This window comes from Dipteris shenzhenensis, chromosome 3 (genome assembly GCF_047967505.1).
Source record: "Dipteris shenzhenensis isolate YYH24624 ecotype China chromosome 3, Dip_SZ_1.0, whole genome shotgun sequence".
NCBI classification, from domain to species: domain Eukaryota; kingdom Viridiplantae; phylum Streptophyta; class Polypodiopsida; order Gleicheniales; family Dipteridaceae; genus Dipteris; species Dipteris shenzhenensis.
The window spans coordinates 43,096,601-43,121,506 of record NC_141598.1 but is presented as its reverse complement, the minus strand read 5'-3'; the positions used below and the strand labels follow the sequence as shown (position 1 = coordinate 43,121,506).

The following is a 24,906-nucleotide window of genomic DNA, read 5'->3' as shown; positions in this document are numbered from 1 at the left end:
CTCAAGGCTTGCAACTGCAAAATTAGGACTTGCTGTCCACAAATTGACTGCAAAAGTGCAACTATCCCAAAGTATAGACCTCAAGAGGTAGGCTTTCCAAACTGTTGAAATGGCTTGAGAAGATTTCAAACAGTAAAAGAAAGGTAAGGACAACAAAAGCCCTCAAAAGCCCGAAATTTTGAGAATGTTCTGAACATTACTTCGCACGTGCAAAACCTGTACGGAGATCCCCGAAACAAGTACAACTGTACGGCTGCATGTACAATGTACGGATGTACAGAGCAATGTACTGTGCACGTACAATTGTACGGAGCATGTACGAAACTGGTACAATGTACGGATGCAAGGGGTACGGCTGTACGGAAGCAGGTGCTAAGTTGTACATTGTACGGAACGCAGTACGGAACGAGTAGGGAGCCTTCTGCAGGCCCTCCAACAAGCAATGATCAGCCAGTATCCCATGCTGATTTGCAGGTTTCTCTTCCAGCACAAAATGATCCCACTATTCATGATGCAATGATTGAAGAAAGAGCTGTCAATAGACAGCAAAAGCAAGTTCCCGTATGGCTGCTTGATACATTGAGGTACAACAAACAAGATCAGCCTTTTGCTGCCCGGACAAGATCAGGGAATAGACAGATGCATGGTCACTTTCTTGAGTTTGCACTCCTTGCTACAGCTTGCAATGAAGAGCCTTTGTGCCATAAAGATGCTTTTGACAACAAAGAGTGGATGGATGCAATGAAAGGTGAGTTACAATCCATTCCCAAAAACGACCCATGGGAATTAGTAGATCTCCCCCCCGGCAAGCATGCCATTGGTACCCGGTGGGTCTACAAATTAAAAAGGAAATCTGATGGCAGTATAGATCGACACAAAGCCCGTCTTGTTGCAAAAGGGTATGCCCAACAACAAGGCATTGAGTTTGAGGAGACATTTGCTCCCACATCCAGGATTACTACCATTAGATGTGTCATTCCCATTGCAGCCCATCATCATTGGCAAGTGCACCAGCTCGACATCAAAACTGCCTTTCTTCATGGGGATCTACAGGAAGAAGTCTATGTCACACAACCTCTTGGCTTTGAGGTTGTTAATTCTGAAAACAAGGTATGCCGGCTTAGAAAATCCCTTTATGGTTTGAAGCAAGCACCCAGGCATGGTATGCCAAAATTCATGCACACTTACTATCCCTTGGTTTTCAGAATAGCCCCACAGAACCCACTCTTTATGTCCGTGGGAGTGGATCTGATTTTTTAGTGCTGATTTTATATGTAGATGATATGCTCATCACGGGCCCAGATACTCAGCATATTGCAGCTTTCAAGACTGATTTGCAACAGATTTTTGAAATGTCAGACATGGGACAGCTCCACTATTATTTGGGCATTCAATTTGCTCATGTTGATGGGGGGTATCATGATGTCACAGTCCAAGTATATTGGACAGCTCCTTGATCGTTTTCAGTTCGAGGATTGCAAGACAATCTCTACTCTAGTAGACCCTGGCTTCAAATTCTCAGCTCATGATGGGAGCCCACCATGTGATATCACTCTTTATCAGCACGCTGTTGGATGCCTTATTTATTTATGTCACACCAAACCTGACTTACAGTATGCAGTATCTCAGCTCAGCAGATTTATGCACATGCCCAGCTCACAGCATTGGCAGGCAGTAAAGAGAGTTTTCAGATATCTCAAAGGCACTCAGAATTTAGCCCTCTTCTATGGTGATCACGGCTCACTTACCATGCATGCTTACACGGATAGTGACTGGGCAGGATGTTCCGACACCAAAGTGTCACATACTGGGAATTGTTTTTTGCTTGGAAATTCATGTATCTCTTGGCTTAGCAAGAAGCAACCAACAGTTGCCACATCTAGCTGTGAGGCTGAGTACAGGGCAGCTTTCACCGCTACAGTAGAGTGTGTTTGGCTTCGACAGTTACTTACAGATCTTGGTATTTGCCAGACATCCTCCACTATGGTCTACACTGACAGCCAGAGTGCTTTGGCCATTGCGCGTAACCCAGTGTTTCATGCGCGTACCAAGCATATTGAAGTTCACTATCATTATGTTCGAGAGCGGTTGTCAGCAGGAGACATAGAGTTGTCCTATCTTCCCACAGAGGACAACATAGCATATCTGTTTACAAAGGCACTTCCTCGTCCCAAGTTCGAAATCTTCCACCAGGCTTTACACTTGGTTCCCTTTGTTACGTGATCTGACATACCTTGTACATTCATAGGTGGCTATATCCTTTTGGATGAACATGTGCCACCATGATCAGAAAATACCAGGTATTCTGAGACGTTTCCAGAATACTTCAGCCCATACCATGGAGGGGGGTTTGTACGCCATCTTCTCCTAGTTCTAGTGATGCCCTATGGGCCCTGGTATGTGCCTTGTAGGCATAGGTATAGGCACTTAGTTTATTTTGTGCCTTTTATGCCACATAGGACACTTAGTCCTATGTGACACCTAGGACACTTAGTCCTAGGGTCTAGGTACAAGTACTATGTACCTCTTTCACAATACACTAGTTGACGTGACGGCTATGACTCTTCGACTCTTTGTACCTTGCACTTGCTCTTTCATTCAACGATCCTACATCATTGCTTAAAGGAAAAGGAAGAACAGTTATGCAACATTGCACTCAGAAAAGTAGTAATGCGTAAAATAGATAACAGTCAAATTGTATTCATCATCAGATAAACTACTACAAGAACATCACATTGTGTATTCCTCTCTCTCCTTCTGTCTCTTACATTCTTGCTATATCCGACTCCATGGTTGGTATTTTAGTTACAACTTCTAGCCGTCAGGACTCTTGACCATTTCGATACTAAAATCGGGTTACTTATGTTACCCCTTAACACTTGGCACACCCGGTGGATAGGAATTTGGACTAAATTCCTGACCTGAACCTGTTGGAAAGGTCACCTTCCCATCTGTAAGCCCCCATATGAGGAGAGCACGGGGGAGGGAGACCTAGGGCATGTGCCCAAAAGACTCATGGTAGAGAGGGGCCTGCCACATGCACCTCACAGGGAAAGAGCTAAAGGGGCTGCCACATGGGCAGCACAGAAGCCTGGCAGAGGCGCCTCAAGGACTGTGCATACGGGCTGGAACAGGCCCCTTACAGAGGCACACAAGAGGGCGGACTGAGGCGACGTGGCGCAGCCAAGGCACACACGCGTGGGCAATACAGGGTGCCAGAAAGGGGCGCAGCAGAGGCGGGTGTACCAGCAACAGGGTCGGCCATCATGGTTGAGCTGGTTGGGCTGGTTGGAGCCAACCAACTGTCACCACAATGTAAATATCCTAAGTCAAAGTACAGTTGACCATTTATTTGATCATAATTAAAGAGTTTTATATGTGTTAATTATGGTCAAATAGTTCTTTTAATGGTCAAAGAATTGACTACGGTCAAAGATACGTGACTCTGGCCAAGTAAACATGACCTCAGTCGGGGAGACTTGGTTTATTACCAAGAGGGTTAACTACGGTTAACCAGAGAACTACAGAGCTGACTACGGTCAGAGAGTGTTGACTTCGGTCAACGAGACTTGGCATGCGCCAAGAGGGTTAACCACGGTTAACCAAGATGTGCCAACTTCGGTTGGAGAGTTGTGCCAACTTCGGTTGGAGAGACTTGGCTATAATTAAGGCGCCTCGACCCTTGGTCAAAGCCCCTTAATTATGATCAAGAGCGTTGACTTCGGTCAACGAGAGAATAAATATATATAGATATATTTATTATATTTGTTATGTGTGCACATGTATTCAGTGGGGACGCCCACCGTGACTAGAACTAGTCCACAATGTGTTATTTGCATGCAAAGCGCTAACAATTAATGAATGCCATGGTGGTGCACTTTAATTAATTGTTGCAGGTACTAGGAAGAGTTATTTTCCTAAGCGCTACGGGAGCCTAATCAGAGTCTGGGAGGCGGTTCGCATGACCAAGTGCTTCGAAGACTCCAGAGTTGCCCTTAGTGGCATGTAATTAGGAAAGTAGTATAGAAATTGACAAGTGGCTTGTTGCCAAGAAGGGGAGCCTGAGAGCTCATGTAATGATTCATTCATTCACGTTTTGATTATGCATGAACAGCTCTACGCTCAACTATGTACTTGATTTCTCTCTGATGAATTAAAACCTTCCGGGGGGTCCAGCCCGACTGTTGTCATGGGCCCTAGTGTCTCTGTTGAGAGAAGGAGAGAGGGAAAGAAAATGAGAGTGTTGTTGGTTGTTTTTCTGCGGGCAGGATTGCATTGGTATCAGAGCTGAATTTTCATCGCTTTTTTACGAGTAAGGTTTCACCAACCAAGCCTTATATAGGCAGACAGAAGGGGCTGGGACCCTGCCTTGGAAGGAGGGCTAAAGCCCTTGGAGTGTGGGCCAAAGGCCATGGAAAAGAGGGCCCTAAAAGGGGCTGCCTACAGCAAGTATTCCTACAGACCAGGGTCGGCCCAAACAGACCCTGAAGCCAGCCAGTTTGGGTCGGCTATTTTGAGTAGGGCTTTGCCCTATAAAAGGGGCCCTTAGGGGCCTCCATAATGATCGCTTGGAGCAGCCCTCAGGACAGCAGACAGGAGCAGCAAAGGGGGAGCCTTAGGCCTACATTCAAGAGGACAAGGTGACCTAGGAGAAGCTGCAGACTGAGCTAGAGTGGCTGCCGCCCTACGCTGGCTTCCGGACAGCAAGGTGAAAGGGATCTAGACAGAGAGTCTACATATGCTCAAGGTGGAGCACGCGGGCTCAGAGATCTAGAAGTGCCAGGCTTGTAGTTGAAGAACCTTTTGGTATTGCATCCTGTCCTGGTTTCTGGACGGACGGAGATATAAAGTGTTGCTTCTATATTTGTCTATGAGCATTGTCTACTTACTGGCTTGCACATCTATGCACATAAGTTAAGAAGTTTGTAATTCCACACCCCACAACACACTGTGTGAGCTCCTGGGCATTACTATTAGTCTTCCGCTGTGTGTACCCTCTATTGGGTCATTTCTAACAGAACCCACCTCGAAATTTTAGATTTTCACTTTCAGAAAGTAATGAGCACTTGTACCTGATGTAACATCCCATCAGACCAAGACTATGCGGTTATCTCCTAGCATAGCTTGGTACAACAAAATGGTGCCAGTTGTTTGCAAAAAGACTAAGACCCTATATGTATTTGACATTTTTACTATAAACTACGGACAAACTGGAAAACTAACAAAATAAAATACTAGCAATGAATTCAAATTTTTTTCAAGAACTAGTAGTTGTTTTGGCAGACTATGCTACCTTTAGAAATTAGATCATCATGCTGGGTAATTTCATTTCCTTGTTCAACTTCATCACCTTTCAGGCCGGAATCTGCATAGTCCACCGGTTTGAAAGCTGGTGTTACCAGAGTTATGTCAGTAGGGTATCCGTCATCTATACTCAAGTTGTCATTTGTGAGTGATGAAATTTTTTGAACTAAGATATCAAGGGATTGATCAATTCCTGTGAGATAAACTCTGTGTCTTCATCTTCAATATCATGAATTTCCACATCCTTGTCTTTTATTTTCTCCGTTTTTGTCATCAGTAGAGTATGAGCTCCTTCCCTATCTGTCAAACATTCTACTGTTGTATTCTGTTTTGTTGGGGCCATTGAATCTTCAAAATCAATTGTTGCAAATGCAGGAAAAGGCTTAACAGGGGACAAAAATTGTGCTGAAGAAGTCTCAGGCTCCTCTCTGGTCAACTCTTCTGATTCTTCTTGAGCCAAAAAACCTATTGGTTCAGACCCTCTGTCTTAGACAACTTGATCTTCAATGCATAGACTTCTTTTTTAAACTCATGCACCTCTTTGTTCAATAAGAATTTAGATAAATTCTGAATATGATCATCCCATTGTTGAACTGGTTATTGCTGCAAGTGGAGCAAAATCTATTTCCCACTTGTGCCCATAACTAAACCATATGCTGTGTCAATTTGTCCTGCATTTCAGAAAATGTTATAGGAGGTATAAATGTACCTGCAATTTCCAACTCCTCTTCATCTTGCATATTCTTCAATTGATCTTCAACTGGAGCAAGTGCTGTAATTTTCTCTTTTAACATTAAATTTTCAATAAATAATTTACTATGTTCTTCTGTCAAATTTTCAATTTCTCTAAAGAGTCCTTATTTAATATGGACTGACCATTTTCTTAATACCTTGGCTATTTGCTGGTTCTCAATCGATTTAGATTTAAGCTGCTCTACATCCTGTTGTAGTTCAATTTTTACCTTTTCATCCTGTTCTGCTAACAATTTCTTTACTTCCACCTTGTATTGTAGATCATGTTTTAACAGTGGTTCTGTTCAAGCAAGACATCATTTTCTTCTTTCAATTGTTGCCATTCCAAATAAACATTATGCATTCCTATGTATTGTTCCCCTTGTTATACTTGAAATCTCTGTAAAAGATTAATGGCTTCATCTGCATCAGTAAATGTTATTGTTAGAATTATTATTATATTCTAGCAGTGACCAATGTAATGTAATAAGTAGTTAGGGGCACTTTTCCCTCTTTAGAGGTTTTTCCCCCTAACCACAGTTAGTTCACTAACTACGGTTAGTGAAGGATAAGGTTTTGTCACTTAGACAAAACCTTTCCCTCTTCTTGTATTTTCTCACTTCATCTATTGCAAACTTACGTTCAGCTCTGTGACTCTCCTACTCTCTCTTTATCTAACATTTGGTATCAAAGCAGACCATCCTTCTGGCCTAGCTCTTAACTCCCAGCTCCTAGCTCCTTGCACCAAGCTCCCAGCCCGTTACTCCCAGCCCGAGCTGCACTGCGCTCACCTTGCTCGCAGCTCCCATCCGTACAATCTGTACAAACTAAGTCCGTACAATCATAGTTGGCTGTTCCGTACAATGGAATCCATCGTACACCCCACGCCAATCTGCTCCCGTCCGTACAACGTACAGACTGACAGTCCGTTTTCTGTACAACGCCGCCAGCATTCCATACAACCTCTGTTGGAGCGCCATACAGTCGTCCGTACTGTCAGTCGACTATACGGAATCCGTACAACTCGTCAACTTGCCGTACAGCTGTACAACAGTAGCCCGTACTTGCATCATCTGGCTGTACCGCGCACCATTCAGTAATACAGGCCATACAACAATTAGCCGTACAAAAGGCATCGGAACTATTTGCTGTCCATACAGGATACATCTGTTATTAAAATCTGTTTTCGCTAATTCCTACAGTTCTGTTCTAGCAGATCTTGTTTCGGAGCAGATTTTCTTTGCAGGCTATTTGCAGGCAACTGTGCATTTCAATTTGGGCAAGCTGATTTTGAGAAGAAATTTGGGCATTTTGTTAAATTTGGGGCTTTTGTCAAACTGCCCCAAGTTGTGCTCAATTTCATTTTGAAGCTTGGGGCTTTTGTCCATTTTTTGGCACACATTGCAAGCAAATTGCAAAGATTGTCCAAGAATTTGGGGCTTTTGCAGGAGATACTATTTGGGTGAAATTTGGCTCAGTTCAGCTCAAAATTTGGGGCTTTAGTTTTGCACTGCAATTTCTTACATCTTTGAGGCTTTCAGGCAATTTGCCCTCTTTTGGATGCAATTTCCCTGAAGAAATTGGGGCTTTTGGCATTCTAATGCAATTTGGCAATGTACAAGCATTTTGGGACTGTTGCAGGCAATTTTGGACTCATTTTGAGTGACATTGCAGACATTGGCAAATTTTGCAGTGTTTTTGGGCAGTTTTGGAGAGCATTTGCAGGATAATTGAAGTGCATTCTGAGCCTTTGACAGGCTATGACAGTATTTGTCACTGTGGGCAGATTTTTCTTTGCAGATTTTACTTGTGCATTTTATATCCCGGGAGGGGATTTCACTTGGTCAGTCTGCTGTATTTTTTGAGATTATCTGGTGAAAATGGCTCAGAACAACTCAAATGAGGTGTTCGGGGTTCTCACACAGGAGGATAAGTTGGATGGCACCAACTACTCCTTGTGGAGTTTCATGGTTCGCAATATCTTGGTTGGCAGACATCTTTGGGATTATGTCAATGGAGATGAAGCAAGACCAGATACAGCGACTACACCTGTCACTCCTATAGCTGGAGGCAAGGGTAGAGGTACAAATGCAGCACAGGTGGTTGGAGCAGCCGCTCCAGGAGCTCCCACAGCAGAGCAGAAAAGATGGGACTCTAGAGATGCACAAGCTCTTTCAGTAATTTCTCTTTCTATCAAGAGGTTCATTATATTCGGTCATGCAAGACATCTATGGCAGCTTGGGAGATACTAGAGAGTATGTTTGCAGCAAGAAATGATGCCAAGGTTTTCTTTCTGAAGCGAGAACTTTCCCATACACATATGGAGGAGGGAGATTCCATGAATTCTCACCTCACAAAGCTTCACGACCTCAAGGAACAATTGCTGAATATTGATGAAGTCATTCCGGATTCAAAGATGATCACCACCACTCTGAACTCTCTTCCTGAGTCCTATCTCGGTTTCCACACCTCGCTGAATTTGTCATCGAGGGGGAGCAGCAATCCTCTCTCCTTTCACGAGTTGGTAGGACTTCTGTTGCAGGAGAAACAAACTCACAGAAATATGGCAACCCGGGCTGGCGAGCATGCTATGCTCTCCAAGTTCAAGCCCAAGGGTAAAGGGCAGCAAAAGCCACATGCCAATCAGCCCACACATCAGCATAAAGCTGATTCTGGAGTTATGGCATGCCAGGTATGGGCACATGAGCTATGGCAGTTTAATGACACTTCAGAGGCATGATATGGTTGATGCATTGCCTCCTTTGGAGTCACCTCCTCCTCATGCATGTGAAGGCTGCATTCTTGGCAAAATGCATAGACTTCCCTTCAAAAAGGATGGTGCAGTGAAAGCTACACGAAAATTACAGCTTATTCACAGTGATGTCTGCGGTCCCATGAGGACACCTGCTTTTGGGGGTTATCTCTATTTTGTTACATTCATAGATGACTTTACCAACTACACTTGGGTCTATGGTCTCAAGGCAAAGTGTTTATGCATGTCAAACACTTTGTGGCTATGGTTGAGAATGAGACAGGACTCAAGGTGCAAACACTTCGAACAGATCGAGGGGGGGAGTATATGTCTCATGAATTTGAGACATTTTTGAAAGAAAAAGGCATCATGCATCAGCTTACAGTGAGGCTTACACCTCAACAGAATGGCAAAGCTGAGCGAAAGAATCGCACTGCCATGGAAATCGATAGATGCATGCTCACAAGTAAGAAGTTGCCTCACAGGTTTTGGCTAGAAGGCCTCAAGTGTAGCAACTATATTTTAAATCGGGCTCCTACAAAGGCTTTGAAGACAATCACTCCCTATGAGGCATGGCATGGGAGAAAGCCTTCAGTGGACCATTTCAAAGTTTTTGGTTGTGTTGCATATGCCCACGTGCCTGTGGAGTTCAAACACAAGTTGTTAGATAAGGCACTCAAATGCATTTTTGTGGGATGAAGTTCACAAAGCAAAGGCTATCGTCTCTACAATCCTGCTACACAAGATTTTTGTTAGTAGAGATGTTATATTCTCTGAAAATTTTGCACATACACATGCTGAATTTCAGATTCCAGCCTCTTCAGATAATGTGTTTGAGGGGATGCTTCCTATAGCATTTGGTTCCCCCGCTGAAACTCAGAATTTACAACAACCTCCGCCAGATCCACATGTACAGATTCAGCCCCCAACTGCTTTAGTACAACCTCAGGGTGTGGATAAAGTTGTCAGACAAGAAATTCAAGAGATACACGCAGCCAAAACAGTCCCTAATTGGTTACTTCAGACTCTCAGGGAGAGTAAGCTTGAGGCTCCATTGCCTGGCAGGACTCGTAGTGCAATAAGGCACACAGAGGGGGCTCTTTCAGTTGAATCAGCTTATGCAGGTAGTACTCTTCTTGATGAGGAGGAGCCTGAAACATTTGAAGAAGCAAAGGATAATGTGCATTGGATGAATGCCATGCACGATGAATTGCAGTCCATTCATAAAAATCAGACTTGGGATGTCGTGGATTTGCTACCAGGCAAGAATGCCATAGGTACACGTTGGGTTTTCAAAGTCAAAAGAAAGCCAGATGGGTCCATTAATCGGTACAAGGCAAGGCTGGTTGCAAAAGGATATGCTCAGAAAAAGGGCATAGATTATGAGGAGACTTTTGCTCCTACATCCAAGATGACCACCATCAGGTCAGTTATAGCATTATGAGGAGACTTGTTGGAAAAGGTTTATGTCAAACAACCTCCGAGCTTTAAAATTTCAGGAAATGCACATCAAGTATGCAAGCTGAATAAAGCTTTGTATGGGCTGAAGCAAGCCCCACATGCATGGTATGCAAAAATTGATGCCTTTCTAACCAGCAAGGGGCTGCACAATAGTCCAACTAAGAGCACCCTCTACATCAAGAAGGATGGGGGGGATATTATGGTCATCATTCTTTATGTAAATGACATGCTGCTCACCGGATCAAATGAGGAAGTAATTGCAGATTTCAAAGTCCAATTGAAAGCTACATTTGATATGTCGGACTTGGGCTTGTTACATTTCTTTTGGGGGATCCAGTTTATTCAAGAGAAACGTGGCATTGTTATGTCTCAGTCCAAGTATGTTCAAAAGCTCTTGGACAAATTCAACATGCATGATTGCAAGCCTATGTCCACTCCCATCAATGCATGATGCAGGTGAATCAATTGATGTCACACTCTATAGCCAGGCTGTTGGATGCCTCATTTATCTCTGCAATACACGACCAAATATTCAGTTTTCAGTTTCTCAGGTGAGCAGGTATATGCACAGCCCAAAGATTATGCATTGGCAGGCTGTAAAACGCATCTTCCCTTACTTGCAAGGTACAAAGTCTTTTGTCTTGATGTTTCCCAGGGGGGTGACTTGCAGATGCATGCTTGCAGTGACTCAGATTGGGCTGGAGACTATGACACTAGGCAGTCCACCAATGGGAATTGTTTCTTTCTAGGACATGCTTGCATTTCTTGGTTGAGCAAGAAACAATCTACAGTGGCTACCTCCTCATGTCAAGTGTCAGAGTGCTATAGCAATGGCAAAAAATCCTATGTTTCATGCTCGCACGAAGCACATTGAGGTTCACTATCACTATGTCAGAGAGAAGTTGCATGCAAAAGAGATCAGTATGATCTATGTGTCAACACATGACAATGTTGCAGACATCTTCACCAAAGCACTTCCACGTGAAAAGTTTGAGGCATTTCGCAGTGCCCTGAACTTATCTCCTTTTGGTGATTGATCATTTCCTTGTACATGACATTGGCACTGCAAGTGGGTGTTAGAATTATTATTATATTCTAGCAGTGACCAATGTAATGTAATAAGTAGGTTAGGGGCACTTTTCCCTCTTTAGAGGTTTTTTCCCCTAACCACAGTTAGTTCACTAACTACGGTTAGTGAAAGATAAGGTTTTGTCACTTTGGAAGAGCAACTGAACTCACCACAAAAAAGGCACGCACCACCATAGTCACCACCACTGGCACAGGAAAATCCAAAAAACAGAGAACTAAGTCTTGAAGAAAATGATGAAGATCAGATAACTGTTAGATAAAGAGAGAGTAGGAGAGTCAGAGAGCTGAACGTAAGTTTGCAATAGATGAAGTGAGAAAATACAAGAAGAGGGAAAGGTTTTGTCTACACTGGGGGTGTTCCCTCATTACTTTCCCACCTCTGGTCTTTTTTTGCAAATTCATGTGAATCCTTAATTACTGTTGGCTATCACAATCCAGCTTGAAAAACCTTTTTCGATGTCACATCCCCGCAAAATGACCACCCGATGTTCCTTGATGGGCTTCCTGCAAAACTGCATGCTGCTCATGGTCCGGGACACATCTTCGGAGTATCTAATCTATTCCTCTTTTATACAATGTTCCTACGATGATCATGAATGATCTACTTTTGGGAGCCATTCTACGCCTCTAATCTCTTGTGAAACTCTCAAGAAACACTCTATATGTTAGAAACTGCAACATTGTGTCATACCAATCTATTACACGAAAGGCTTTCACGTGAAACAAAGATGCATCTGGTAGGTCATCCGGAATTCCTTATCCTAGGTGTTTCCCGAACTCCAATCTGCTAAGGTAATCTGCAATGAGATGTTGACGTCCCGCACTGTGTACTATTCTGTAATTGAATTCTTGTAAGAGTAGGATCCACCTTGATACCCTTCCGGATGGTTATGGCTTGTTGACCAAATACAATAATGCATGGTGGTCAACATGAAAGATCACTACGATAGCCAAAAGATAGTGCCGAAATTTATACAAGGCATATATCATACCCAAGCCTTCCCTTTCAGTAACTAAATAGTTCCGTTCGACTAGTAACAAGGTACATCTGGCATAGTAAACTGGCTCGAACTACCCCCTTTTCAAGATTAGATTAATACTACCCCTCTATGACAATGTCCGATGCGTCCACAAAAACATGAAACTACCGAGTCAAGTCTGGAGGAATAAGAATAGGTGCTACTACCAACATTTTCTTCAGTAAATCAAATGCTTTTTGTTGCTCTTCTCTCCAAACAAATTATTCATTTGGCTTAACCAATCTTGATAATGGTTGACAGACATGGGACAAGTACCTGAGAAATCTATTGTGCCATTTTACTTGCCCAATGAATCTCATGACTTCTTTGGCACTTCTAGGTTCTTTAGCCTCTTCGATTGCAGCAACCTTCCTTGGATCAATGGCCATCCCTTTGGCTGACATGATGTGTCCAAGTAAAACACCCCAGCGGACTGCAAATGAGCATTTCATCAGATTTGTCCTTTTGATCTAGTCACTGCCAGAACTTCCACACCCAGTGGTTTTTCCGGTGTCGTTTCAATCAGAATACACTCCGAACAATCACACAACTCATGCGGGTCGTGCTGCCTACCCTTCTTGTATGCTGCTGCTCCACCTCTCAGTGTATTCAGTAATTCTTGTATCAACACTATATTGGCTTGCAGGGGCTGTTGTGCTGTTTGAGGTGGTGGTGGACCTTGATTGCCATATCGGACAATTGAAATTCCCCTTTCAACCTGATGCTTCACCCACAGGGCACAATTGGGTCCCAGACGGTGACCATCCATTCCTAGGCAATAGCCACATTGTCCTGATTGTTGTTGATTCCAACTAGTTTGTTGGTTCCAGTTCCTTTGCTGTCCTCAATTTCTGTGTTGTTAATGTTGTTGTTGTTGTTGTTGAGGTTGCTGTTGCTCAATGACCGCTGCATTTGCTCCAATGGCTACCGCATTGGCGCCCATTGCTGGCTTTTTCTATGACCCCTGCCGCGGATTGTTGCGCGCATTAGGATTGTACCAACATGCTGAAGTTGAATGACTCTTGCTACAAATCTCGGACTGACAAATCTCGGACTGCAATTGTGGTCAGTTTTAAACCACCCCCAAAGTTTGCAACTTTTGATCCACTAATTTCTCCAAATCAGAGGTCGAAGGAGTCTTTTTTTACTTCTACTTTTCATTTTGCATCTTCCCTTTTGCCTTTCTTTGCTGCCTTCTTTTTCTTCTTCTTCTTTTTCTTCTTCTTGAGTCAGTTTCTGAATCACTTTCAGACTCATTGCTGCTCGAGCCAGATTTCAATTCAGATTCATTGTCCAATTCATCTGAATCTTCTTTGGATTCCACCTGGGATTTCTTCGTTTTTTTCTTAATTATTCCAATGCGTCTTTCAGCTCTTTTGGCTGTATCAGCAAGGGTATTGAACCCATTTGCACCTACTCGCAGTACGAGACCACCAACCGAACTGCGAATTTTTGGTTTTAGTCCCTTGCAAAATTGTTTCAGTGGTCGGTCTTTCTGCCACATCGAATCATTCATTCAGGTTCAAAAATTGTTGTGTAGTCTTCTATGGACAGTTCCTTTTGTTTCAATTGACTTAGCTTTCTTAATCCTTGCTTACAACAAAAGTATTGCTGAGCACATAGTTCTCACGAGTTTCGGAAATGGGGAAACACAAAAGGTGTTTCGGAGTTTCAATCACCAGAAGAAACAGTGGAAACGGAGTTTTGATTTTTAAGGTTAACAAAATATATTATATATACATAATTATTATTAATACATATGTCATACAAGGCTGAGAGGAAGCTAAGGAGAGCAAGGAGAAGAGGGCAGGGGCTGAGGAGAGCAAGGAGGAGAGGTTGGAGAGGAGAGCAAGGAGAAGATGCTGGAGAGGAGAGCAAGGAGGAGGGGCAGCGGGCTGAGAGGGGGGTTGTACGATGAGAGGAGAGCAAGAGGAGACGCTGGAGGAAGAGCAAAAACTGCCCTGCCCGGCAATGGTGTTCTTACTCGGTGGTTGAGACGGATGTGTGTGTGTGTGCTTGTACTTTTGCTTCTATAGCTGAACATTGGTGTCTACAAGCTCTTACATTGCTGCTCTATATATACGTTTCCCTTACTAGGCTCCAGAGGCACTGCCCAAAACCCCCCCAAAAAAAATGCCATGCTCGAAACGCCGTTTCTGGTTTCGGAAACAACGGCACTATGGCTGAGCATCATGAACACTTAAGAAAAGTGTTTGATATTTTGAGAAAAGCCTGTTTGTATGTGAATTAAAAGAAAACTGTGCTGTGTATGGTAAAACTTAAATATTTGGGGTTCATTATTAGTCCTGATGGGTTGGAAATGGATCCGAAGAAAGTGGTTGCGATACTGACTTGGCCTATTCCTCAGCCTCTGACCGCATTGTGATCATTCATAGAATTTGTCCAGTTTTATCGAAGGCATATCAAAGGATATTCCGAGATAGTATCGCCTATGACTGAGCTGACCTCATATAAAGTAACTTTCCGATGGGGACAGAATCAACAAGAGAGTTTAACGCCATAAGGAGGGCTGTGGCCTCTGGTCCGGTATTTAGAATTGTTGATCCCCAGAAACCGTTTTTTTCTGGAAACCGATGCCAGTGGCATTGCGGTAGGAGCAGTTCTTCTCTAAGAGGGAAGGCCAGTAGCAAAGCAAGAAGCTTTGTCCCTCTCAATGTAATTAGCCAACTCATGAAAAAGAGTTATACGCTGTTATTCATGCTTTGAAAGCATCGAGACATTATTTGTATGGTTCAGAATTTTACATGGATGTGGACCATGATACTCTGAAGTAAACAACCTGACTTGAATCCTATGTCAGATTGCATCCTAGCCCTAGATCCAATCGTAGATCTTTTGACAATCCAGTCTTGGTTAGGTCCTAGTTAGCCCAGTTATAGACATTACATCTTTCCACCGGTAGGTCATGAGAGCTGATCCTTATCCTGCAGATTAAATGTCGTTTGAAGGTGATACTGTTAGAGGTCTGGGTATCTCCTGTCTGTATTATAGGGAGTGAGGGCTGATTTGTGAGTATTCTTCCTGCACTTAGTTGGGGGCTGTGCTAGGGCATCTAGCCAAGGTATGTAGGCATGGTTAGAGGCTGGAAAGAGGGCCTGGTCAAGAGCCACATTTGGGCCAGTAACAGAAGGTATTGTTGGGGGCAGTCAGGCTAGCAAGGGTTGGGTCAGGCGACCTGACGAGGTTTGGATCAGCTTACTAGACCAGGTCGTGTAAGCAGACCAGCCAACCCAGACCAGGTCTGGTTACAGCAGCCAGTTCACTGCCTACCCCTCCTATTGTTAGGCCAGATCCGGAGGAGGAGGATCTTGGCATTGTGACCAGAAGGAGCAGGAGACCCTGGCACAGTTGTGGGATCATGTCAAAGCCCAAGTAACACTGCTCCAGTCCTTGGTTCAGACTTCCACTTAGACATCTGCTCTAGCCCTCTACTTGACCTACAAAATTTTAATGTACATCTCTCTCTCTCTCTCTCTCTCTCTCTCTCTCTCCTCTCCAGCCCTTTGCCAACACCCCCTGTCCAACAATCCGCTCAAACCTCCATTCAAATCAACGCTTTGATCTCCACTCCATCCCTCCAACTCATACCCCCATTCCAGCCCTCTTGCCTAGCTCATCATCCCCAACAACTTCAACAGCACCCAACACTAGGCAATAAACGATTGCACATTTAGAAACATTGGGAAAGTGTGCATGAGCATACATTTATGCAAGGTCTTCCTACTTTGTTTAGGTTGAAGCTGCAACGGTAAAGAATTGACTCAATTATGATGAAATCTAGCACTTGTTAGAAGTTTAATCAAATCAGTCCACAATTAAACGACACTTGCCCATTCTTTTCAACCCTTAAAACCAAAGATGTTACAAGTTGCCTAAAATGGTAACCGAGACAACAGAATTAAAGGAATCCAAATTTGGAAGAAAAGTAAAATGCACCAACCTCTTAAGAGCTGCTTTTAAATCAGGTTCTGCTTTATAGTTAAAAGCATCATCAAAACCAAGTCGCTTCTTTAGTAAAGTAACCTATAAGAGAAAAAAAAGTCTGATCATTGCATGTCATTAGCAGCACCCAACTAGCCTATAAGAGACAAGAAAGTCTGATGATTGCACTTCATTAGCAGCCACATCACCTTACCTATACCCACAAAGTTCAAACTTTGAAATCAAAAGGCATATCTACTTTACATTAAACAGATCTCTCAGTGGCAGGTTATCATGGACACGTGTCAATGTAACATTTTTCATACTTGTAGTTTGCAATTAAAAGCTCTAGCTCATGTGATATACTAACATCTACTACAAAATCGGAACCATTACGATCAGTCACAATTTCCAGCAAGCTCTAACCCAGGCAAGACAATCTCAAGAAAGGGATGACACGAAATCTTTAAATAAGGTTGAAGACATAGGAGAAGTATCAGTTAGAATCAAATGAGGAGATTCAGAAACTAATTACAACCTACCAAAATCTCAACTATCCTACTGAATCATCAAGTGTCAAAATATCTTTATCGTCTTATGACAACACACCATCCACACTGGCTAGTTCTATATATATATATACCTTTGTAAGACTAGAATATATCCAATCATACAAATTTAAATTTTTTGTTGTTCTAAAGTCCAAAATTCTACACAAAATAAAAGAGAAACCGTAAGAGAAGAAAAAAGAGGTAACAAAAACTTTTTTTAAAAACAAAAGAAAGACATACTTAGCAAGCAAAGCAACACTTATGTCGTCATCAGTTCTAGTTACTTTCCATGTTTTCAACATGAAACGCCAACACTGGATCATCCCCATATTTTCCACATGAAATAGCCAACACTGGATCATCCCCATATTTTCCACATGGAACTTTCAATCACCATGTTAAGGGCAGCTATCATCATAAGTGATGTTCAAAACATGTGTGTTTACTGCCTCATACTTCAGTAAACCAAGAGGCATCACCAAGTAACTCTCAGCTATCCCCGATATTTCTCTCTAGAAGGTTACCAAACCATGACAAACAGGATGAACCCTCTATCAGTACTTCTTCCCCCAATCCTGGACTCAACTTACGACAACTCCCATGTGAGGGACAGAGTGATTTTAACAGGCTTTGCATAATTCAAGATATGACACTTAAGTGTTTCTCTCGAGAGTCTGCTCTATCTTGCTGCATATACATATATAAATCTTCAAGTCTGAAATTTACAGTGTTACAGATGGTTGAACCCAACCATACTCTCATAATGGATGTAAGGAAAGGCTGTTTCCTCAAAATTACAAGCAGTAGCTGCAATTTACAGCCAGGAGATGCTCCATGGCTCATGGATGTTGTAGCTCTCAAGCCATGTGATTCAATGCTCGTGTAGGTTATGGCTCCTAGGCTCATGAAGATAATGTCTCTAGACCAGAACGTATTACATCAAGATTATGAATTAGCCTATGGCCTTAGAGCCACAACTTACATGATCCTAAAGTCATTGCAAATGGCCTTAGAGCCACAACTTACATGATCCTAACCTCCAATGAGTTATGTCCTATAGTCGTCCAATGGCAAACACCCATCACCTTAGAGCCATAACCTAAGGGTAATGACCTCCATGAAAAGAAGCCACATCCAAGTGTGTTATGGTTGTATATCCATAAATCCCATGATCCTAAAATCCAACAACCTCCAATGAGTTATGGTCATAGAGCCATAACCTACATGAACCTACGCAATTTCTGAGGACAACACAACTAGCTAGTCCTGAGAAATTTCTTACAATTTACAACAGTCATATGTTGATTGCTCAAGGGGCACCTAAAAACATACAAGCATTTATTTGAATATCCCCAAACAATTGACAGTTGCTTGCAAGCCAAATTATCGAGAGGGCCAATATCTCATCCATGCAGTTTACATATTGATTTGAAGAGAGAGACTCTCTCTCTCTCTCTCTCTCTCTCTCTCTCTCTCTCACACACGGGGTTCAAGACAGGATATCCACAGATCCCAATGCCACACCATCAATCAACACAAACAGGTCTACTCCTTGTTCGTCAGCCTCCAGGTACCTCTACCTGTCCAAAGGCCAATTCGCTCCTTCCTTTGCGAGAACTGGCTGATCTGGACAAGCCCAAGCTTGTTTTCATCATTTCACTCAGAATATTACAACGAAATGAGGTTGAACTTTGTCAGGGTCTGTTATCTACTAGACCTCTCTTTGAATAGTAAGTCAATTCTATCCCCAACGCATGAAGTTTTCTGCTCACTTCAGGTTGTAGGCTATACTTAAATGCGACTTTGCATCTCTGCAAGCTTCAGGGTTCACAAATCGTTTTCAAACGATTCACCTTCTTAAAGCTCACCAGGCCTTTGGCCTTAAAACACGCTACATGCTCTCAATCTGAAGCACATGGCAGCGTCTCATTCTGCCCAATCCAACAAAGGTGGCATGTCCCTTTGCACTCTTCATATGGGGCTTACAGGTGGGACAATGCACCTTCTATTCCAACAGTATTATGGGCCACAAAATGGTTCAAACAGATATTTTAGAGCCTGTCATTCTTTGATCTTCCCTTTCACAGTCAAACCTTGACAGACACGTCACACACGGACTGCAATACTTTGAAGAGTTGTAGGCGAACAATTCTTGTGGAGGTCCAAACTCCATTCAAAAGCATAACTTTGGTAGTCCCTCTTTTGGCCAGGTTCGAAGTTTATCTCCTAGATTCGGTATGCTCAACCTCTCAAGGATTCCCGCTCCGAGCTTTGATGTTAGTTCATCTTTCCCTGTATGCCTTGTCTTTGATGAAAAGTGCACGGCGAAGGAGTTGTCCACTCAAAATACTTGTAGGCCGTCTCCTCCTAAATTTTTGTTTTCACGTCTGGAAGTAGCACAACCATATACGTCCATGTAGGCTTAGCTTTAGCTCTTTCTCTTATAAGAGCGCGTTCCCGCGCACAGCAATTTTGCAAGGAATGTTGGGCAGCATGGTTGTTCTCCTGACTTCTGTGTTCTTGCTTGCAAATGCTCGCGATTAACTGTTTGGCATGCCCAAGTTCTTACAGGGCTTGTTTCAGGCGAATTGGGTATCCTTGCTTTCAGGCTCACTTGCAACTGGGCTCAGCACACCACGGAGAAGGGCAAGTGCATTCGACCCAGGCTGGCTTACACGGAGCAGGTACTATATAGCGTACTCTTGCTTGTTGATTGCGGGAATAGCAGAAGGCACAAAGAGATACCACACCGATCATTCGTAATCCATTACAATCTTCATAAAAATGTATTTGCATTCCGGGAAATGACCCACCTTTTCATCACTGCCAGCACTCCCAACCACACGACAGCCCGTAAGCTTCGCAAATTGACCTACTAACTGACCAACTGCTCCAGAAGCAGCTGACACAAACACTTGTTCCCCTTCTTTTGGAGAGCATATGTCAAAGAAGCCCGCGTAAGCAGTCAGGCCCGGAAGACCTGCATTCAACGACACAGAATTGTGGATAGACTGCAAGTCGAAATCAAATCTCTACCATTACCGCACATTCACTACAGAGATAAGATAATCGAAACGCAAATCTAGCGCCGAAGCAAGCTGTGAGGGGTTGCGGCACTCACTTTTACCCTGGAACCCGTTATTATAAGACGTCTATCGCGTTACCTTACATTCCGCTCGAGCCGTTGAATTGAGACTAGCAGAACCGGAAAGACATCAGCCAATGGTTGATCAAAATCACCTAGAATGCCAATATGATAGGACAGGGGTACGTCAACTGAAGTGATTTTTCTCAATCCTGAGCCATCTCGTATAACACTGTAATCTTCCCACGTTGTTAAACCAGTGACAATGTCATTCTCCTTGAATTCTGGATGATTCGAAACGATAACCCTCGACACGCCAAATCCGATGATGGCCTGATGATAAAATACAGACATTAGAACTCGTTCTCTACAGCATAAGTTAAGCTGAAATCTTTTCGTTTGCGAGTCAGGGAATTTATCCTTGCCTCTCCAGGTTTGAAAGGTTCAATATACGAATCGGTGCTCTCCTTCATCCGGTTGCGCATGTATGGATCGCAAGACAGGTACAGATTTTTCACCAGCACATCTTTAGTTCCTTTCTCAACGTGCAAGGTTGTGCAGGAGTCTTGGACTTCCATGTTGGACTCAACTGGGTGATCAGTGACATATCTTTTGAGGATAACACGCTTGTTAGGCACCTGAGTGCCCGCCATTAATCTGCAATGCCGAAGGTAGTGAACAAGCAAGCAAAAGAAGCAGAAGATTAGATGGAAAACGATGAGAAATGCTAAGGTTCAAGAAAGGATGACAACAAGAGTGAAAATGAAGCAGGAGGAGGAAGGAGATGAAGGAATGGTCTATGGAAGATACCTGAAAATGCGAATTGAAGAGATGGAGGAAAGGGGAAACAAGAGAGGATTAGAGCTTTTGACGATCGGAGGATTGTAGGGAAAACCAGACGATTGTGGAAGGGCGACGGAGACGATGATCAAATCAGAAAGAATACAATATCGACCTGGTGAAGATGATAAGTAATTAGTCCCTTAATCCTTCATTAGCCTCGCACTCGTGTCTTCCTTTCCCCCACTCGTGCTGCCCGTGTGTACGTCCACGTTTTGTGCATTTCTCCCAACCTCTTTCTTTCTTGGCAATTTGTTGGCAACCACAATCAATTTATTTTATTGGCAACCACACTGATTATGAAGCTCGGGCAATAAATTTATTGGCATTCCTATGTGGCTCAAAGATCGTGATGATGATAATAATGATGACAATGATGATCCCCTCTCCGTCCATCGAAGGTGACACATCTCAATGATGCCAATGGTGATCCTCTCCGTGTCCATCAAAAGTTAGCTCATTCATCCAAAACGAATTCCGCATACATCTACAAATTCTGTTTCGTATTGTGACTGAAATGGCACAAAATTTTGAGGTTCTTGTGACCGATTTTTGTTTAATGCTAAGTCAAAATGAAATTTTCAAGGTTCACATAAGATGGTGGAGTATGCGGCACATTCTAAAACAAAGTGGCAAAACCACTAATATGGCCCTCCTTTAATGAAAGGAAGAGTAAACCAACCTCAATTTCAAAAAAGGCATATTGACCAAATACAAAGGAAAACAACGGTCAGCCCAATTAACCAAAACTAGTAGGGGACCCACGTGTGATTGTTTCCATGTACACGATACATGTTCTTTCATGAATACAAAGTTATGTAGGAAACCTTCGTTGAAGCTTCCGTCTTGGAAAAACTGTTGGAGGATCTAAGTTCCACTTCCCAAACAAAATATAAACCCCAGGGTTTAATTGCATTGTTTCAACGTTTAGAGCATTGAGGGGTGGACCTTAAAACTTTAGTGCTGCGCCACATTTTTGCCATTTTCACCCTGTGTGTGGAGTTTCGATGCTCACTAATCCTCGAAAATGAACTAAGAGACCTTATATTAAAACCTAAGTAAGGCAACAAGAATGATGGATAGATTTCTAGGGCAGATGATGGAAACACAGATGGAGGACTTGATGGGAGTGTTGATGGACTACCTCACATCTGAAATGGACGGATTGCTCTTAAAAAATAGACGGACAGAATCCACATCGATCTCGATGGACTACTCATTGATCACCACCAAACAAAATCGATATAGTAGGTCAGAACCATCACTCGATCTGATTTCTATGTTGGTTACAAAGCCACAAAACTTTGGAAGATCATTATAAAGAAAAAAATTATTTGATTCAAGTATCATGTATTCACGTTGAGATGGATGGACAAGCTAGCCAACTCCTTCACCTTTCTAGTCACGATTATGGGTATGCCCAACTGCTTGCTTGTATACTCATGGAATCGCCAAATGACATCCAGCTTGTCAGTAGGGCATTGGCAAGGCATTGAATAGCCAACAGAGCAAGGCATTAGCAAGGCATTGGCAAGGCATCTTGTAATTGCGAGAGTAGTGTAGGGCACATAGATCATTTCTCAACATGACATATGTAGAGAGAGAGCTTTGAGTTCTAGAGATAGAACAACATCAATTATATATGTTATAGATGGGCTGCTCGATATGAGGGACTCATCAGGGTGATACGAGTTGCCAAGAAAATCACCAGGTCTGATTTCTACTTGTCGTGCTTCAATTTCAAAGGCACAAAACTTTGGAAGATTGTAGCAGGGGGAAAATTCATTTGATTCAAACAGGCATATCACATATTCATGATGAAATGGATGGGCTGTGTCCCAAACATCGGGCTAGCCGACTCCTTTTACTAGTCATGATTACGCTTATGCCCAACTGCTTGCTCATCTACTCATGGAACCAACATCCGGCCTACTGGCACAAAGCGTTAGAAAGTTGACAGAGTAGGGCATTGGCAAGGCATATAGCCGCAAGAGTTGTGCAAGGCAAGCGCAAGCAAAGCATTTCTCAACATGTGTCATGTATGAGAGTGAGAGCTTCAAGTTCTAAAGAGAGAACAATGTGAATTATATATAGTGTAGATATAGATTTCCCCCATCATTCCATAGACCCTTAGCAGGGCCCAAAAACATGTTGCCTCATCTCGGAGTGAGATATTGTCCTCTCTCACTCCTCGATGACCACGGTGTGACATGGCACCACCCCTTCAGGTGCGAGGGCTGTGTTTTCAATTGACCTTGCACATGCACACCATATTAATCTCCAAGGAAATTTGGTGCATTTTTGTCCTCATTCGTGAGACTATGGGAATGGTGTGGTTTTTTTGCAAATTGTTTGTAGGTTCCACATGCAAAACTATTCGTAGTGTTGAGGTGGTAAAACGAGGAGGAGAGGAAGGATATAAAAGCAAGTGAAAGTGAATGCATATGAGGAGAGTAAGATGGGAGAAGAGGGAGAAGAGGAGAGATGTAAAAGGGGGGGAGGAGGGTGGGGGGCGGGGGGGGATGCACTAACTCTAAGGGGGGAGGGTCATGTTGTCATACATTTAAATAACTTCATATTGTTTTAGTAAAGGTAGGTGTTAAAATTTTATATAAAGACTTCCTCAATGGTAGTCTAACCAACAGAAATTAGGAATTGGATGTGTTATTCCTAACTACCATAAGATCACCTTGTTTCTACTGATCCATAAGATCCATAACCCTAGCATTAAACCTTAAACCCCTTACTAATATAATAAAGGGCCACCTAACTCCTTATATGGCAATACTAATTTGGTCAGCCAGTTTCCTACTAACTTGGCCCTTCTTAGGCTCATTCATCAAGGGCCGCTCACATAGGAAGTGAAATTGGGCAATGCACATATCGCAATCTACCATTCATCATGTATGAGATTGACATTTTCTCATTTCAAATAGCACACCTGGCACAATACACACTACCCCAATGAGGTTGGACGCTTGCTTGCATGGGTGTCCTTAAAGATGGGGGGAGTCTTATGAGCACATATATGAAAAAGGAACAACACTAAATTAAGTGTTATCCTAGGAGAAAGCATAATGGGACCCCCTTCTCATATAAAACTTAAGAACATTTACAACTTTTTACACCACCCCCCCCCACCTCTCTCTCTCTCTCTCTCTCTCTCTACTCTTGCACCCTTCTTCAGGGTGTGCATACATTGGTCGGCATACTACCACATGAAGCACATTATCAATTATAAAGGCCCAAATGAAAGTAAGCAATTCAAAGTTGATTCAAGTAGGAATATCCATCCCACATGCATCTCATGCAACAATCATACTTGATGTTAAGTTGAAGGGTTGACTGAAGCCATTGTCATGGAAACCTTGTGACTATCTACCTCCTTTTTATGCATAGCCGTCTCAATGCTCCCTTTTGCCATCCCTCTCACCTCTTCAAATACTCTTCACTCGACCCTCATGAGCTCCCTACCACCCCACCACACCATCTCAATGCACCATCAAAGAAGCACCCCATGGGTCAAAGCTATCAATACATCTTTGACCCCCAAGGATCACCAATTGAGTGGGAATCCCCACTCATTGACAAGCAGTGTTATTCCATAACTATTTATATGTGCTCATCCAAATTTAGCTTTAAGATAATCAAGAATTGACTTCTATTTTGAACTCCCCTCAATTGAAAGGATAACTTAAGAGTATAAGCATGATAAGGTCTATATCTTTAATGTTAGGTCTTGGCAATTACATGCATGAAGCCGATTGTGTGAGAGCCGTAACTTTTTCACCTTAACAAAAATATTCAAATTGTACACAATTCATGATGATTTAGTAAAATATCCTTAATTGATTATTATCCCATTTTTAAAATTATCTTAAGATAAGGTCCATCTCAATTGTTGGCTATGGCAAGCAATGGAAGCTCAAAAATGGAGGAGAGAAGGAGAAAAACGAGATGCTATAATAGATTGCTGCAAAACTGAGAGTGGAGGCTCAAGAGGGAGCCAACATAACAAAACCCTAGGGCTAACTACCCTAGCTAGACTAAGTGTCCTAACTGACCTAGGTGGTACCTGTACTAATTGTACCAATAGTCCTAACTAACTCTAACTAGGCCTACAAGGCACAT

At 42.8% G+C, this 24,906-nt stretch overlaps 1 protein-coding gene across 1 annotated transcript in view; it reads right to left on the bottom strand.

The window, feature by feature from the left end:
* The window catches only part of LOC147903834 (2-alkenal reductase (NADP(+)-dependent)-like), a 30,514-nt gene extending 9,611 nt beyond the window's left edge, over nucleotides 1–20,903 (bottom strand). Inside the window, exons 1-5 of the mRNA XM_087401504.1 lie at nucleotides 20,746–20,903; nucleotides 20,361–20,592; nucleotides 20,091–20,268; nucleotides 19,664–19,830; nucleotides 16,319–16,401 (exon numbers count right to left, since the gene is read on the bottom strand). Coding sequence (XP_087257630.1) covers nucleotides 16,319–16,401; nucleotides 19,664–19,830; nucleotides 20,091–20,268; nucleotides 20,361–20,588 — 656 coding nt within the window. The 5' untranslated portion in view covers nucleotides 20,589–20,592; nucleotides 20,746–20,903. The remainder of the gene's footprint in view (nucleotides 1–16,318; nucleotides 16,402–19,663; nucleotides 19,831–20,090; nucleotides 20,269–20,360; nucleotides 20,593–20,745) is intronic.
* Nucleotides 20,904–24,906: the final 4,003 nt, after the last annotated feature.